This window comes from Harpia harpyja, chromosome 1, assembly GCF_026419915.1.
Source record: "Harpia harpyja isolate bHarHar1 chromosome 1, bHarHar1 primary haplotype, whole genome shotgun sequence".
In the NCBI taxonomy this organism is placed as follows: Eukaryota; Metazoa; Chordata; class Aves; order Accipitriformes; family Accipitridae; genus Harpia; species Harpia harpyja.
The window spans coordinates 36,616,185-36,632,956 of record NC_068940.1 but is presented as its reverse complement, the minus strand read 5'-3'; the positions used below and the strand labels follow the sequence as shown (position 1 = coordinate 36,632,956).

The 16,772-nt window shown below is 40.2% G+C and overlaps 1 protein-coding gene across 9 annotated transcripts in view; it reads left to right on the top strand.

Moving 5' to 3' along the window:
• DOK5 (docking protein 5) overlaps positions 1–16,772 on the top strand; it is an 82,878-nt gene that overhangs the window by 46,427 nt on the left and 19,679 nt on the right. For all 9 annotated transcript variants that reach the window (XM_052787156.1, XM_052787083.1, XM_052787108.1 and 6 more), the window contains exon 2: positions 12,467–12,574. Coding sequence is in view for 8 of the 9 variants with exons in the window: in XM_052787083.1 (XP_052643043.1) it covers positions 12,467–12,574 (108 nt within the window). In the remaining variant the exon portion in view is untranslated. The remainder of the gene's footprint in view (positions 1–12,466; positions 12,575–16,772) is intronic.

The window sequence follows — 16,772 nt, the reverse complement described above, 5'->3', positions numbered from 1 at the left end:
GTTTCTGTGAAACCCTGTGGGAGGAGAGGTAAAATGGGGGAGAGACAATCTGCAGGACTAGAACCATATGGTTAAAGAGATTGGTGCTTGAATAAGCGTGCCAGAAAGTTAATATAGGGATTTTAGAGTATGAGCTGTGAAAACTGGAAACAAGAGTGATGTAAGGTGGGGGGGGAGGGGGGAAGGAGAAGGAGAAGGAAAAGGAAAAGCTGCCTGCCTATATCTACATTTGAAGCAGCTTTATTAATAAATCTCTTGTGTTCACCTATACAGCTCCTTTCAGTCTGGAAGCATTGAGACAGAGAAAAACTGAGCAGATTTCTTATGTACCAACTTCAATCTGCAAGATATTAAGCCCATTAGATATTCATATTTTTAGAAAACTGTTAAATAAGGTGTTGGAACATATTCACAGATATTAAGATTTCTTACTGCTTGGAACGTCTCAGTGGCAGCAGGGATAGGATCCAGGACATTGCTTAGAAGGTTTGAGCTTTTATCCTTGAGCTCGTAAGGGGAGGAATACCAGTAAATGTCATTCAAGACCTAATGCAGCTCCATCTGGCTTCTGGCATTGGGTCTCTCAGCCCATGAGCAAGTCCCCGTTGGATTTCCTCTGGCACAAAGTTAATGGGATTTAAGTCCAAGTCAGTAGGTATCTTGATGGGGTTACATCTGGAATTGAAGCAAAGATCCTTGAAGCCAAGAAGTTGAGTTGGAGAAAAGCAAGCGGTGCTTGTCATTCGGGAGCTGCGCACCCTGTGTGATCTATGTGTTAGAAGAGCACGGTGCTTGTCACTGAATTCAGGATGAGTTAAAAGGAGGTTTTGCAACTCACATGGTAGAATTATATTTTGTTTCTTCTCTTAAGGTATCTCAATTTTTGCTTTGTGAAAACAGGATGGAGAAGCAAGGATCTGATTTCTTTCTCATGGCCCCCCACTTTTCATCACACTGCTTTTCCTATCTGAGTTTCATTTTGGGGCAGCATCTGAGTTTGTTTTGGATATCGCTCATAGTCCAAGCTATGATTCTAAAATGAGCTGGGAAATCTGGAGGTTTGTATATCTTAAAAATAGGCAAATCTGATCTTTAGGACTGTGTGCAAAGAAACGAAAAAGAGCCTAATTTGGTTCCAAAAATACCCCACCAAAATCCCCCAAAACAAGCCTAGGAACTGTTGCAGTTTTTCTCCAAGAGGTAGAAGATGGGAGATTATGCAGATCATGATTTGGAGCATGAAATTCCTGTTTTGATGGTGGCCCTTTTTAGGAGCAGGAGCAGCTTTTCTTGTGCTTTCCAGCATATGTTTTCTGGTAAATTACCTTCCATGTTCTTTGGAAGATGGGCTTGGTTTGTGAAGCAAAACAATGATATTGCAAATTTGCCTTTTTTCATAAACTGAGTTAACTAGTAAACAAGTGGTTCTTGCCCATTTGCTATCTTGTTCTAAAGATGGAGTGTTCATTTTAACAAGTCTAATGCAAAACTGACCAGAACACCCTTTTTCTTCTGCTTTTATCTCACTTTCCTCATCTTCTGTCACTTGTGGGTCCCAGTTCTGTATTTTCACTATTTACTCTTCCTTTGTGAGACAAAGGTCTGTACGGTGTCTGGAGGTGACTGCACTAGCTGCTCTGTGTATGAAAGGGTATGCCAAGAATGATTGTAAAGGCAGTGAAAGAAAAAGAAAACCCAATTATAAACAGGTGAAATTTTGTCTTTCATGATTTTGATGCCTTTTCATCATCAATTCATTACACAGCGTGAAGGTAATTCTCCTGCTGGTGTATATGGGCATTACTCTGAAGTTGGATCAGTGATAAAATAACATTTTGCAGTGTTTGTGGAAACACTTGAAAGAAAGTAACAGATGTAAGGGCTGCACCTGAGACTGACATCTTAATTTGATGTTTGTGTAGTTTTAGGTACACCATGGAAGATGATGGACTGTTCCTATTATCTTCTTGTCTGACTTCATCAAGGGCTGTCAGAAATAACAGTGAAAGTTCAAGCTATTGGAATGAATAGTGGGGTTTTTTTCCCCCTTGTTGAAAATAATGTAACTTGTTTCAATTCAAAATATCAATACGGTAAAATCAGTGATATTTCGCCCCAGTAATGTTAATGTAGGAGATTAAATTATCCCTTTACTTACCGAGTAATGTTTATCTGGGGAACTGTCAATGCCCTATGGTCGACAAAGGAAAAATTCCTCTTAATGCTCTCACTAATGTCTCCACACCAGTGAGGATGGATGTTAGCTGATTGTACTGAATTAACTGCATAATACTGAGTGGCCTACTCTTGGCACAGTGCTTATGGTAAAATACAAGTGCCTATTCTCTGTTAAATGAAGTAGTGCAAATTAAGACGGTATTCTGCTAAGATTTCATAGACTTTTTTTATGAAGCAGTCATACTTTCCTGAGGATGGAGTCTGCCTAAATGTGAATGAACTCCTGAACTCTTTCTTTAATTAGTACTACACAGCTAGGACATGAGAAATTAATAGAGGTTGGGTTTGTCCATTTGAACTAATGTGTAGATTACCCTAAGCAAATGCAAGAGGACTGCAAGATCCAGTGGAAAGCTAAAGTCTACCAGGGAAATATTGGCTCTGGAATCCGTGTTTTAATCTGCGTTTCTTTAAGTCAGTATTAGCCCATCCCCTCCAACCCAAACCAAAAGAGAAATAAACCCAATAAACAAGCAAAACCCTCCCCCCAGCCTCAGTTGCACCTTTACTAGGAAACTGACTGAATTTTGTTTTTGAAATATTGGACAAACTGGTTACACGTTTCACCTGGTCAGTAGCTTTAAAAGTTCTAGCATTGCAACAGAGCTCTTAGGTTTATAACCAGTTTATACCCAGGATGGAGTCCGTCTGCTGACCACAGGCCTGTGGGCTCTCTGCTCTGACTTGGATCCGTTTGTGCCCATGCCTTCAGTAATTCAGGATACACTGCAGGTTATCGTTCTGAAGCCAGTGCACCAGAGGGCTTGAAAAGGGAAATGCATTTTGACTGCCGCGGACTTCTCCCTGCAGCAGCTTTGAACAGAGTATCAGTCCATCTAGCAGTCTGGCCGAATGACTTCAACTATTTGCTGCAATCCTGTAAGGCAATGCTGAAGTGCTTGTTACTATGATTTAATGGGCTGTAATTCTGTCACTTTTAACAAAGCACTATATTTTGGTGAAGTCCAGCTTGCAGTGACTCACTTGGTAGCATTATTTGCTCTTTTATGCAAATTCACTTTTATTTTAAAACTGATCCAACATCCAGAAAGGTTGGGGGAATGACCTATGGCTCACTGCACAGTTTTGATGTCAGAATTGAAAGAAAAATATGGAAGGAGTAAGGTAAGTTTACCTTGTGTTGGGACAGTACAATGGAGTAACCTTGAGACTTACTCGGGGTGTCTGGAGGGTGTATATAGGGATGGGAGGTGATGTATTTGTTACAGGAAACCTGTGATGCTTTCTGAAGCTTGCAGTTAAATTAATTGGCGAATGGCAAGGAATGACAGCAGGCCAGAAATGGGCAGTTATACCCATCTGTTAGTTATGGGCTTGCAGGGCATTTGTCATCCTTGGCTCTCCAAGCAGCACATAACAAGCATCATTAACTGAATTTAACAGGTGGGCAAGTGGCAACAGGTACAGCTGAATTGTTCAAGTCATACATTGAAGATTGAGAAACTAAAGCTCTTCTCTCATGTCTGGCTTTGGATGCTGGCAGCTTACTGCTGAAGAACATACTCTACCATGATAAAGGCTTAATTTGAGTGCACTGTCTGCCTTTTTTATCTCATTATGTGTAGTCTTAAAATTACAAGTCCAACTCTGAAATACAACTCTTAGAAATGGTTGTATGCTCTCGGGGGCTCAAACAAAGCCTGTTGCTGGGAGTTTGTGGGCAAGTACAATTCATCTCCAAACATGGAGCAAGTCCCATCTGTGCCTTCTGACAGCTGAGTTCAGGAGAGCATCCCCCTACCATGGCTTTAGCAGGTGAGCTTGTGTTCTTATTAGAGCTGTGAGCGGCTGTTACCAAGGGTTAGCGCATGTATGCTCTGCAGCCTCTTTGCATCTGATGTACTAATTAGTGAGCTCCATGAACTGTTAATGAGCTGTATCAATGCCATTTTCCCCCTATAGCCCATGAAATTAAAGTAACCAAATCAGATACTTAGTGACAAAAAAGAATAATTCCAAACCATAATTCATCACAGTCATTTTAAGTTATTTAGCAGTTACCTAAGTCTAACACAGTACTAAATTGTGTTAATTCACTGGACCGCACTAATGGCCTGACCCAGCAGGACAGCACATCCAACTGCACTCTGTAGAGCTCGGCCAGCGTGAGCTGGCTGCAGAGAGTCAGTTTTTAGCCTGCATTTAAGCCTTTACTATTTTTTCTTCCTTTAATAGTTAGAGTCCTAGGCTGATTTTCTCCTATCCAGTTTCATGCCTAGAATTAACTGTGCCCATATATAAAGCTTAGCAGATGTTCAAGGAACCAAATCAGATACTTAGCTCCAGTCTGACTTTTTTTAAACTGTCACTAGCAAGACAGGGTTTCTGCTGTAAATGCTTCTTGGTACTTGGAGGCACTCTCCTCTAATCGCCTAACTCAGCCCAAAATTATAACCTTTGCTGTGTATGATTTTTAAAACACCCAACAAACCAGCAACCCTATACTTTGAAGGCTGTAAGTCCATAAGAAGGGCCTGAAAGTGGAAGCATATTTCAGCTAATGCTCTCTTTCTAATGATACTGCACCCAACTCATCCCTTTTGCAGGAAAAGTAGACTGGAAGTTGAAGTCTTGCTTTTAATGTCATTTAGGTCCTGAAATTCTAGACAGTCATTAGAGAAACTAAAAAATGGAGTCAAGTTCTATATTGCCCTCCATCACATCAAACAGCATGACTGCTTATCCCTTAAATCTCCTGTGTGGTTTATTATGCAGTGTAATTTATTTACACATTAGTTCATCAACAAGTAGCCTGTGAGTTACATGGAAGGAGCACAGGCCAATGCAAATTCAAGGCACCATGCACTGAGTAAAGAAGGGAAAGAAATTACTCCTTTGCAGAACATTTATGGTACTTATATGTGATAATCAAGTCCTAAATCCTGGCCCTGTCTTCTCAATAGACATTTTGCATTAGCAGCCATCACTGTTCTGTTCCAGGTGCCAACCTCCTGGGTGTCCTATGGGCTTGGAGCCCTTTGCTGGTCCCTTGAGGTCCAGAATGCTGTTTTAGGTGTCCCCAAAAGTCTGGTGGCTTCTCTGCACTGTCTGAACTGAACCATAATGTCCTTCCAAAGCCCTCAAAAGATTGTATGTCAGAGAGATTTCACTGGTAATGTGCTTCATCATCTGGCCAGGATCTGTATCGATGCCTCTGAACTCTAGACTTCCAACTGCTGAGTGCATCAACAATTTGAAGGGGTACATTGCTTCTAAACTATTTTATTGACAGTTGCAGTGACTCACTGTAAAGGGCTCTCATAAGCTCCTGTGTGTCCCTTTAATTTATTTATTTTTTTAAAATAATCTTCTACCAAGCTGGAATGTATCGGGAAATCCCTTCTTGTCTTTGAATGAGCCCATCCCATCTTGAAGTCTGCCAGAGGTGACCTGTGCCACCAGCAGCAGCATTTTTGTTGAGCATTTTTTCCCCTTTGTCTGAACCAATGACTAATATACAGCAGTTACAAGCAAAACCTGTAAAATGCTGCTTGTGTTTCCCTGTCAGCGTCCGTTGTCACAGAGCATAGTATAGACATGAAATAAAACAAAGGCTCCGTTACTGAATTGTTAGGTAACCTTGGGTGAGCCATTTTACTGTCTGTACTTAGACTGTGCTCCTCACCACCTTGCCATAGCTCGGACAATGTGCCTTAGATCACAGCACGCAGACTTCTAGTTACTGAGGATGTTTTGGCAGTAAGTAAATCTTGTCTGTGGAATGAATCCCATGTAATTGTGAAGGACGGAAAAAAAAAAAAGATTTAGAACAAAGTTGCCTTCTAACTGGTGTGCCAAGTGGGAATGCATCCGTAGGCTCAAATCCAGCTGTTTGGGCTTTTAAACTAAGGCTGGAGGAATGGCTTTGAGTTCTGAGCCTGAACCATTAACAACAATCCCACTTCTGGTTGATGCAATTCCAGTTGGGAGGGAAGGGGTAGAAAGAGAGTTTTTGAAGAAGAAAGACTGATTAAAATGCCTCATATTTTAGAGCAGTAGGCATCTGTTGTGACTTGCATTAATAAGTGTAAGAGTAAAAGAAGGTGTATAGATTCATACAGATCTGCCAAATGTTTTTTTTGTGCACTGGTCTTTCAGCAAGTTCTGGCCAGTGCCAAAGCTGGATTTTGTAACTTGATGAAAAAACTTTGCAATACTGAGCAATATTGTGCATTCTGAACAGGCACCGAGACAAGATTACAGCTTCATTCCCTATTAGCAGCTGTGGATGACTTAGTGTAAAATATTGTTTCTGAAGATCTATACTGAATGAGAGGAAGGAGTGAGGTTTATCTCTCCACAAATGTGTTTCTCAGGGGAAGGAGAAATCTAGATTATTTTCTGTAGTACCCCAGAGAAGGAGATAGCTTGATGTAAACCAGCTTTGATTTATGTAGTTATTATAACCTGATCACAATGAATAATGCAATATCGCTTACTCATAACACATTCACATTAAATGGGTATTCTGGGAAAACGAAATTGTCTTGTTGCCAAGTGCAGCGATATCTTTACAGACAACATGTGGACAACTTTGCTGCTTGTTTTACAAAGCCAGTGAACCAGTTTACACTTCTGTGCACCGTTTAAGTCATGCTAAACACATTTCAGTACAAGTTAGATATGTTTACAGCTATGTGATTCTTTCTAGTAATCCATCTACTTGTAATTGTTTTATATGTACATTGTGTTTTTTCAGAATGAAATAGAGCTGAACACAGCTGCCAATATGGGGATGAAGTGGGCAAGGGACAAAGCTGGGCTGGAAAAGTAGAGGCGAGTCACAACCTTACGGAAGAAATACATTCAAATTAAGTACTTCCATTGTGTGAAGTCATGGAAATATTGTGGGGTCTTCACTAGAGCCACATAGTCCCATTCAACATGACACATAAGGCATCATCATACTTTCTGATACCTAGAACTTTTTACTAGAAAGCAGTCCTCCAGTTTTTCACGAAGAAACAGCTACCTAATGGAGATCTACTGCTTCAGACGTGTGAAGTGAATATAATTAAATGAATGAGCTGCAATCTGCCTTTGCTGGCAATATTTCATTTTTCTAGATGCAAAGCAAAATTCTAGATCCAATCTCCTCAGAAATTTCCTGCTGGCTGGGAGTTCTATTTCAGGGTTCTTTTATCACCTTTTGAATCAGCAGTGACATACATATTAATGGTTTGGGTTTTTTTTTTTTTAAATACAGGAATTAAGATCCAAACACTTAGCACTAGCTGGCTAATTTCCTGTGTGAGCAACACCCTGTTGGAAGGGATCTTGTACCTGGAACTCCAGTCCACTGGAGACTCCCTGGCAAATCTCAGCAAAACACTCAAATAATTTTCCGTATGCACCAGAGGTACTTCAGTGGGTGAGCTATTTTATCAGTCTTGGATAAATTGGCGGCATTTTTTTCCTACCAAAAAAAACGTTCAGGACATACTGTAAGAAATTTCTTGTGCTGTTGTGCTGTGCCTTTGCTAGATTATCTGTTTCTAGAGGTTATCAGAGTCACAAATGGCAAGTTCCTGGCAATGGCCCAGGCTTTCTGGTAATCATCCCAAGCTGCATGATAGTACTTTCAGCTACTGCTTTTAAAAAAAGCAAAGTTTGTGTTTATTTGACGGCAAGTTCGGTGTCCCTGTAAAAGCAGCTCATTGGAATTCTTTGTTTTAGGGCAGATAGCAGAAAAACACGACACAAGAATAGAATAGGGCAGCTTTCCCTGAAGGCTCACTTTTTGTTTGCAAAGGAGAAATTTGCCAGATGAGACTTTGTGCTACTGTCTCTGACCTCTACATCCCTGTTAAATAACAAACAAATAAGGGGTGGGATTGTTTGGAACTGAAGTAAAATAGGCTTGCTTTGCCATAGCGTAGCGGAAGCAACATATCTTAGTTTTAAAAAATAGCCAGTTTTAAACCCCGTGCCCCAAGATATGAAAAATAGCCTCTCCCCTCCAATTTCTAAATAGTTGGCTATTTCCAGATACTTTTTTAGATCAGTTGCTGAACAAAAGTATTGAGGGGAGGGGTAAACTTGCTTTGGGCTGAAATGCAAATTTTAGTTTCTAAATTCAAATGTCTGTTTCTTGTGTGGAATAGTTTGTGCTTCACGTATAACAAATGACATTTTAGACACTCCGAAATCTAGCTCTTAGTTATCTTGCTTTTCTGATCAGTTGAGAGGTGCTGAAGACTGACAGGTCTCCCTCCCCACACCCATTTCCAGGATGGTCCAGGGGTTTGGGCCGTCACGTAGGACAGCAAGCCTCTGGTTTCAGTTTCCCTCTCTGCATGAGAGTATTCTCAAACCACGACTGAATCATGAAACCCAGGAAAGTCAAAAGACATTTTTCCACTTTACCCAGCCAGATGCTGACCAGTTCCAGCTGAGGCTAACAGCTCCTTTTCTTCACAGTGTATTTCCAGTATCAGAAGGAGCATGGGAATGGCTGAGCAATCCTGCCTGGTTTCGAAGGCATAGCACTGAGAGGCAGGAATCCAAATACTCAGATTGCATCATTCCTTTGAAGTCACTCCTTCTTTCACTTCAGTTGTGGTAATGATTTATATCAGCTGGTATTTAGAGCCAAAAATAGAACTGTTTTGATGTGACCTTGGACATGCATATTGGATCACCTATCCGGGTTTCGGATGATCCACTTCATAAACAGTCGCATTATTTCCCTCGAGTTTTAAATTGTTACCTGCTCCATGGGCTGTTAGAAGCCGAAATTTTCAGGAGAGACCATAGGAAGTAGATGCTAATTTTTGATACTCAAATTAAATTTTGAGTTAGGCTTTCTCGGAAGATATCACAGGGAGAGCTTTGTAAGTTTTAGGTGTTATGCAAGTGATGGCTATTACTGTTCTCTCTCAGCACATCAGATCCTGATTTGCTGTTTGGATTATCTAATCACTGTCAGCCCAAGTGTTTGGAGTGGAAGTAATTACAGCAGTACTTTCAACTAATTCCTATTCATGGAGTAGTAGTGAAAACGTTGATTTGAGGGATAAGTGAGCAAAGTATTCATGATGGAATAGGCACCTAAGAGCATTTGGGGCTGGTTCTTGTTGCTGCTGTCAGGCAGCTGTAACACTGTAAACAGTTCACATGCCGTCTTCAACTTGAAATACTGACAAGTCTCAGACGTGTACTAGATCATGATGGCGTCAAAGACCTGATTACTTCTTCTGTATTGTAGTTCATAACAGGGTCTGTGATTAGCTCTCTGTCTTGGGCACAACATCATCTCTTCTGTGCATTGACTGCTTTGAAGGACTTTCAGTGCTCCTAGGCAGGTGCTGCCAAATTGGTTATTCACAGAATCATAGAATGGTTTGGGTTGGAAGGGACCTTTAAAGGTCACATAGTCCAACCCCCTTTTTTTATTGCTTTATTGCTAGAGGTTTAGGGTATCACGTAGTTTATGCTCTGTTAAGATGGTGCTGGATGTTCACATGTGAGATACATGTGTCATGGGAGCATAGAAATGGGACTGTGATAGCAGTACCCATTCTTGATGCCTCCATTATCTCATTTTTGAAGGTGCTAAGCAGGTTTCAAGTGAAGGGATGTTATCTTCTTTTTCAGTTTGTTTATATAAGCTCAGCAGAGAGGAGTTAACCATCAGATCACTAGCATTAATGGGATTCCAAACTGTATATTCAGGCAAAAAATTGTTCATTGTCTATAATCAAAACAAAATACTTTATTCTACTTTAAACTACTGTTGTGGTAGAATCTCTCTGCCTAGAGATTCCCTAAGAGGAGAGAGCTGACTAGCTCACACAGAAGGAGGAAGAAGTTCAGGGGAAGGACCTTCACGACCTGACTTTCTTCCAGTTTGCTCAAGTTAGCGTGATGAATGCCGTTTGTTCTTTATAGGTGTAGTTACTTGGGTTGTGATGATGTTGTCCTGAGGCACTGGCATAATGTATTCCAACCCGAGGACTCTTTTGGTAGAGAATTGTTGTAATATGGGATTGGAACCAAAACTCAAAGACCAGTATTTATATTGTAGGCTGATTTGGCTTTTGCATCCTTGGAGGTACTTACATGTAACAGTTTTTTTTTTTTTTTCCCCCAGCTGTGCCCTGATTCTGATCTAAATCCAAGAATTAGTCTTGGATTAGTCATTGTTGAACTGCAGTAATAAATTCCAATAGCACCAACTTATAGCCATCTCCCATGCTTGACTGTAGTTGATTGTTAATAATACTTATGCTCCTAGTGTCATTTGGAAGGGTGATAACCATACCAGATCTGTGCCCAGCTGGAGGCAGAGCAAAACTTTATTTGCTTATTTGTATTAGAATGTTATTCTCCTGTTCCGCCCCTAATTCTGTGTGCTGCTGAGCTCACTGGAGCACAGCTACAGCTTTGAGATGCTTGCTGACCCAGAGAGGTGCTTCTGAGTGCAGATGGTCTGAGTAGGAGATCATCACATTGTAGTTGTTGTCCTCGTGTGTGTTGTACAACGGCAAATGCATTACTAAAGGATTCTGTTCTCTTCTATGGTCTTCTAATTGCTAAAGTTAAAAATACAGGTTTTTGAAAAGCAAAAGGGCTGAATACTGAAAGTTTTGACAATCTCTTTTGGGTGGCATTTTGGAGAGTTATTCTTGTCAGGTGTGATGAGGTTATCTAGGCCCAGCAAACAAGATTCTCAGAAGGCAAATGTAGCAAGTCTCCTCCAGTAGAAGTGGGTGCATATCTAAATTGCTTTTTTGGTGGTAAGCTGTAATGTTGGTCAGTGTCTAGTAATTTTTGAACAATTCAATTCAAGCCCTTGCATTATACAGAACAGGTTGAGTGGCCAATAAGCTGGAAAATTGGAAGAAAATCTTGATAGGTTCAGCTGGTGCCTGGCATCAGAGCAGCCTGTCCATATGCTAAATGCTTCTGCAGCCAAGTGGGCCAGGAGTATGAGTGCCCACATGCGAGGCAGAATAGTAAAGCTGGGGGGGAGTAATGTGGTTCCCTGAACAGCTTTATAGCAACAGCTAAAAGCTGGTGAAAGCAGCACAGCTAGTCAACAATCATTTCTGGATACAGAAATAAAGTGATAGCTACTTTTCATGGACATAATTGTTTTGTGCTCAATATATTGGTTAGAAACCCAAGGGTTCAAAGGATGGAGTTGCCTTGTCTGCTGGTTACCTGTTGGGTGCTGGCTTAGCTGGAGGCAGTGAGGTGTTTTGATGGGCCTCGTCACTGATCACTCCAGTGAATTTGTGCTGCACTGGAGATCTGCCAGAGCTGTGAACTACTTAATAATGGCTGATCAGATTTTTTTCTTTGAAGTCACACTAATTTTAGTGGCAGTTTTGCTTTATTTCTAACTTACCAGGTGTTACTTTGAAATTACTGATTAAATGTAGGCTGTGAACAGTTGGCAAGGCTTATAATTCTTTCCTTCTGTACAGACAGTATGGTATGTAAGCTGAGAGCTATGGTTTTGAATGTAAGAGGAGGGTAGAAAGTGCACCACAGTTAAAGAATAGGTGGGAAGATTGCAAGAAGTGGTGGCAGAAGTTTGAGAGATGAAGTGGCTTAATGCTGTAGATGGAAAGGTGCTTTTTCAATCACTCTGCACAGACAGAGTCTGCTCCAAGTGACTTGAATTGAAATTCAACTGGACCTTGAAAGCAAAACACCCGTTGTCAGAATAGTCCTGGCTTCCACAGTTAAACAATGTCTTTTTTGTTACCTAGTGATTCAGTTCCTTCTACCTTATGTATCTTCATTTACCCTTATACATAGAATATACACTTACAGTTTTATCTCTTGTACTTGTGTGATGGAATGCCCATTCCTACTTGTCTGCTCAAGCTTGCTTCATGTCTGTCTTAAGCATGCAAGACTGGAACCAGTAACAAATCCACATGGAAAAGTGTGTCACTTTATTTTTAAAAAGCTGTTTCCTAGAAAGCCCTGCATTTGCAAGCGTAATTACAGCTCTTTCTTCCTAGCACCTTTCATGCAAGCATGCACTGTCTTCGTAAGAATTTCTGACTGTATCGTAATTCCAAAGAAATAGGATATAACTATCCATTAGCTTGATTTTATGTTTTGTCTAAGCTACCGAGAGTCATTAATTGTAGCTCCAGAGCAACAGCCGATTTATGAGTTTAACTTCTATGTGAATATTAGTGATATTCAAGTCATTGGAGATGCCAAGTTTACTCTCTTGTGTTTTTAGATTTATCAGAGATGCTGGTTAGTATTCAAAAAAGCTTCAAGCAAAGGACCGAAGAGGCTGGAGAAATTCTCAGATGAACGAGCTGCTTACTTTAGATGCTATCACAAGGTAAAGACTTGGTAATATGGCTGTTTCTCAAACTTTTTTTTTTTTTTCCACATACAACCAAGAATAAAATCTGAAGGTGATATGTATTAATTAGCCTGAAAATTGGCAATTTTTTTATCAAGGTCCTAAACCCACTTGTATGTTCTTTCCTGCAGTGAAGTAGAGGCAGAATAAGTGTTCTATTTTCTGCTTTGTAGCAAACATCTTGCCAAGCTAATGGAAAATGACTTTATTTTTAGAGAAGATATCCTTTCCTCTCCTCACCCCTTTAAAAGCAGATCTGAGATACTTTGCAGTGACTACTACTCTTCATAATTACAGTGACGACCATCAAAAGTGATGTGGATTCAAAAAGCTGGGTACTTAGAGGTTCCCATTTTACTAGGATTTTGGATCTGTGGGAAAACAGTAAACAGCTACAGAAATGAAGGACAACATGCAAATTTTTCTTGCAGTGATGGTGTGAAAACCTTTGCTAAATTCACCGGTATTAAAAGAATGAAGTTTTTCCCTCTAATCGCTCTGGAGTTATGTGCACATTTCATATTCGTCTGAGAATTTACATGTGTAATTCTCCTGGGCATGGAGATGAAAATAAGAAACCCTTTAATTTATAATCATTGTTGGCAAAAGCTTAATATATTAGAAGATTAGGAATTATGTGCATAAATTCCTAGGAGTCGGCGAGCACAGCTCAGCTTGAGGCTGATCTGCACTTACTCACTTTGACATACATTTAGGATGAAATCTTGAGGGAATTCTGAATCTGAATTCAGACTTGTCTGTCCACATGCCATGTAATCTGTAATTGATTGGTCATAAAACCTGTGGCTATTTGTAGTAAGTCATGCCCAGAAATAGTTCATTCAAATTTATATTAAGCAACTTTCAAAAGTAACGAGAAGTGCATTTTTTTTTCATTTGATGTGTGTGAGGGTTGCACATTGTGTATAAGACAATTTCCAGCTTTGTGTGAAACGCTGCATTTATATTAGTATGGCTCTGTCAATTATTGATGCAAATCTGTATTTCTTCCATTGTATTAATGCAATATATTAGCAGCATACACTGACTTGAAGTTCACATTAGGTAATGGATATGAAATTCAAGGGGAATCTAAATGAGGCTGGACTTTTTTCTCTCCTTTCAAGAAGTTCTGTAGGTTAGCACTTGTTTGTCACATATGTAACCTAACAGCAGGTTCCTACGTCTGGATCTGCAGGCTGAAGCACCACAGAAAGTCTCACTAGCTTGGAGGGATTTTCGGTTTTAAGTCAAGCTTAGTCTATAGTTAACAGTTACTTAATTTTAAATTACAGTCAGTCACTGGGAATTGACTGTTTAGTAGCTGCCAGGTTCATGCTTTCTGCTTTTGAAAGCTGTAACTGTACATAATCAGATCTGTAATATTAACAGTTATAGACATTAAAGCAAACCCTAGTCTTGGCTGAAGTTTTGAGAAACATTGTCATAGCAGTAAGACATCTTACCCACATATTTTGTGTGTCTTTTATCAGAACCTAGCCAAATCTAGGGGTTATTTCAGGCAGGATGAAGGCCTAGACCCAAATGTCTTGAGGGGAAGTGGGCAGAGAAATGTCTGCCTTTTGGAGGAATAAAACAAATTTGAATGCAGTGTGTACTCCTGAAAGCACTGGTTCCAGTGGGGGTGAACTGGTATGTTATTTCCTAAGTCTCCTTTGGGAGGCGGGCGGGGTGTCTTGGGGTCCGAGTCTTAAGCTGAATAAATCTGAGATGATCAGCCTGAGCTTCTATGGTTTTTTGGTGTCTTGGACCTGCCGAGCTAGACTGCCAGCTCCAATCACTCTGAGCCCTTCCCCTAAACTTCTGTCTGCTTCAGGTCCCGGGTATGTAGACCTAAATGACAGGATGCAATGCTGAGGTTTCTGCCAGAAAGTGTGTAGTCCTCCTGTATAAAAAGGAGAGATCTCTCTTCCCAGCACTGCGCCAGGCTGGACGCTGTGGATGCGCTTGCTGAGAGCCACTGGGGTGCAGACAGGCTGGACGACCGGGCAGCAGTCTCACTGCCATTCATGGGAGCTACCCTGGGAAGATTGCCATCAGCATTTGTTCTCCATGTTTATCACTCCTCTTTGCTTCTCTGTAATGAAGTAGTGCTAACAAAGTAGAGTGACCCGGGACAGGGGGTTGTCACTTATGCAGTGTTGCTGTTTGGCAGTGGGGCTCTGCAGTGTCCCCATTTTTTCACTGTCGTGGTAAATGAGGCTGTCCTCTAGTTGTGGAGTCATCAGCTATACAAGTTGACAGGTTCTGTTTGTTTTTAATTAACCTTACTGAAAGGAAGCTAATGAATATTAAATAGCATTTTCTGGCTAAGATGTGTTAACTTACAAAGAGCACAGGTAGATAAAAAGTTTCTTTTTAAAATAAGCTTTGTAAATGTGTGAAATTCTAAGGTGGTGAATGATGCAGCTTCTAACAGTATTAAATATGAGGTGTTGAAAAAGGAGAACATGTCACTGCTGCTCTATACCATTCTGTAGTTGAACTGATTCTTATAAAAAGCATAGTTAATTATTGATTAAAAAACCCCCAACAAACTCCTTAATATGGCAGAGTCTTCAACTAACACTACTTGTCACCTGGTTTTGATTTGTAATACTAATGGGACTTTGGTACTCAAGACATCATCCAGAGGCCTAGGACAGTCATTGCTGTTGTCTTGATACACACTGGGTCAGCAAGAGCAGCTGTTGTAATAACAGCTTGATGGTGTGTAGAGACTTTTCTGTGACTATTCTAATTCTGTCACTCCTGGACAGAAGGCTGCTTCTCGCTGTCTCTGACAATAAAGTCAATCTGACAAATGAGAAGCCCAGCCAGTCCTGTTAACGTGTCAGGTGTCGCCGTGTCATAAGCTTGTGCTAATGAATCTAAGGATGAACGCAGTTCAGTCTGAGAGATGATGCTGTAAGTGGAAAACCTCACTTACAGATTACCAGTGTTTCAGAAATATGGTCGTTAACTTCCTACCTAGGTTCTGAAGTGATTCTCAAATGCTGTTGAAAGCAGTATCAAATCTAGAAAATTGGGGAGCCCCCGCTCACCCCATCAATCTCAGGAAAGGTTTAATCTGTCATAAAACTGTAAAGCGTAGAAAAAGAAAAACGATGAATGAAGCTAATTTTTCAATAGCACCTGCCTCCTTCACTGAAGTGTTAAATTGTTTCATTTTGTTGCTTTTTTTTTTCTTTTTTTTTCTGTGATGAATTAAAGTGCAAATGTTACTTCGATTTATTAGTGGAAAGAGGCTGTCCAGAGCATTTGTTCCGTTGGCACTGTGGTGGTACCAGTCACTGGACCTGAGCTGCTGTTATATCGGAGGGTCCAATTTGTTCGCATTTGAATGCATGATGTATGTGTCCTCCACTGCAGCCCTGCACCAGGGGCTGAATTTTGACATCCTTGCCACCAGAAGTTTAAAACAACAAAAGAAATAAGTACTTTTTTTTGGTATAATATTGACCTTTAAGTACTTTCTGATCTTGTTCTATTTTTTTTAAAAGTGGAAAGGTTAAAGTGTCCTAAAGTACAGGTCATCTGAGAACAGGCATCTGTAGCTTATGAAATGAACTGGAAATTTGCATACACAAAGCAAATTGCTCAATTCATTTGGTCCCACAAGGGAGAGAAAATAATTAGGATCCAGGCTACAAAATCTAAGCAGAGAGTTGCCTTTCAGGTAGCTGTCTAGTTTTCACTTGTTAAATGTAAATAATCAACCACAAATTACCATATGCTTTAACAAAATAATATTGGAAGAAGGAAGAAATTCTTATTTCTCCAAGTGACTTTTGACTTTGCAGTGTGCCAGAAGAATCCTTAATATTCCAATACAAAACCAACTAATTGCATACTGCTGACAGGAATATACTGATTCCTTGAGGGGTTTTAAGTTTTAATCCGATTGTATTAATCTTGCCTTGAAACAGCAGAAGTAATTTAAACAGTCTTTCTGTCTAGTTATGGAATAATCCATTTGGAAAATTGAATTGTGTAATTTGTAATTGTTTTCCAGGCTTGCTAATGCAAAACTGTATCGGTAGCAAATTAAATGTTTAAAGTATGACCACTTTGCTAATAACTGGCTGTTAAACATTTATTTTAATGAATACTATCACTTATTATGAATGAAATGTCTAGTTTGAGGCTTTAA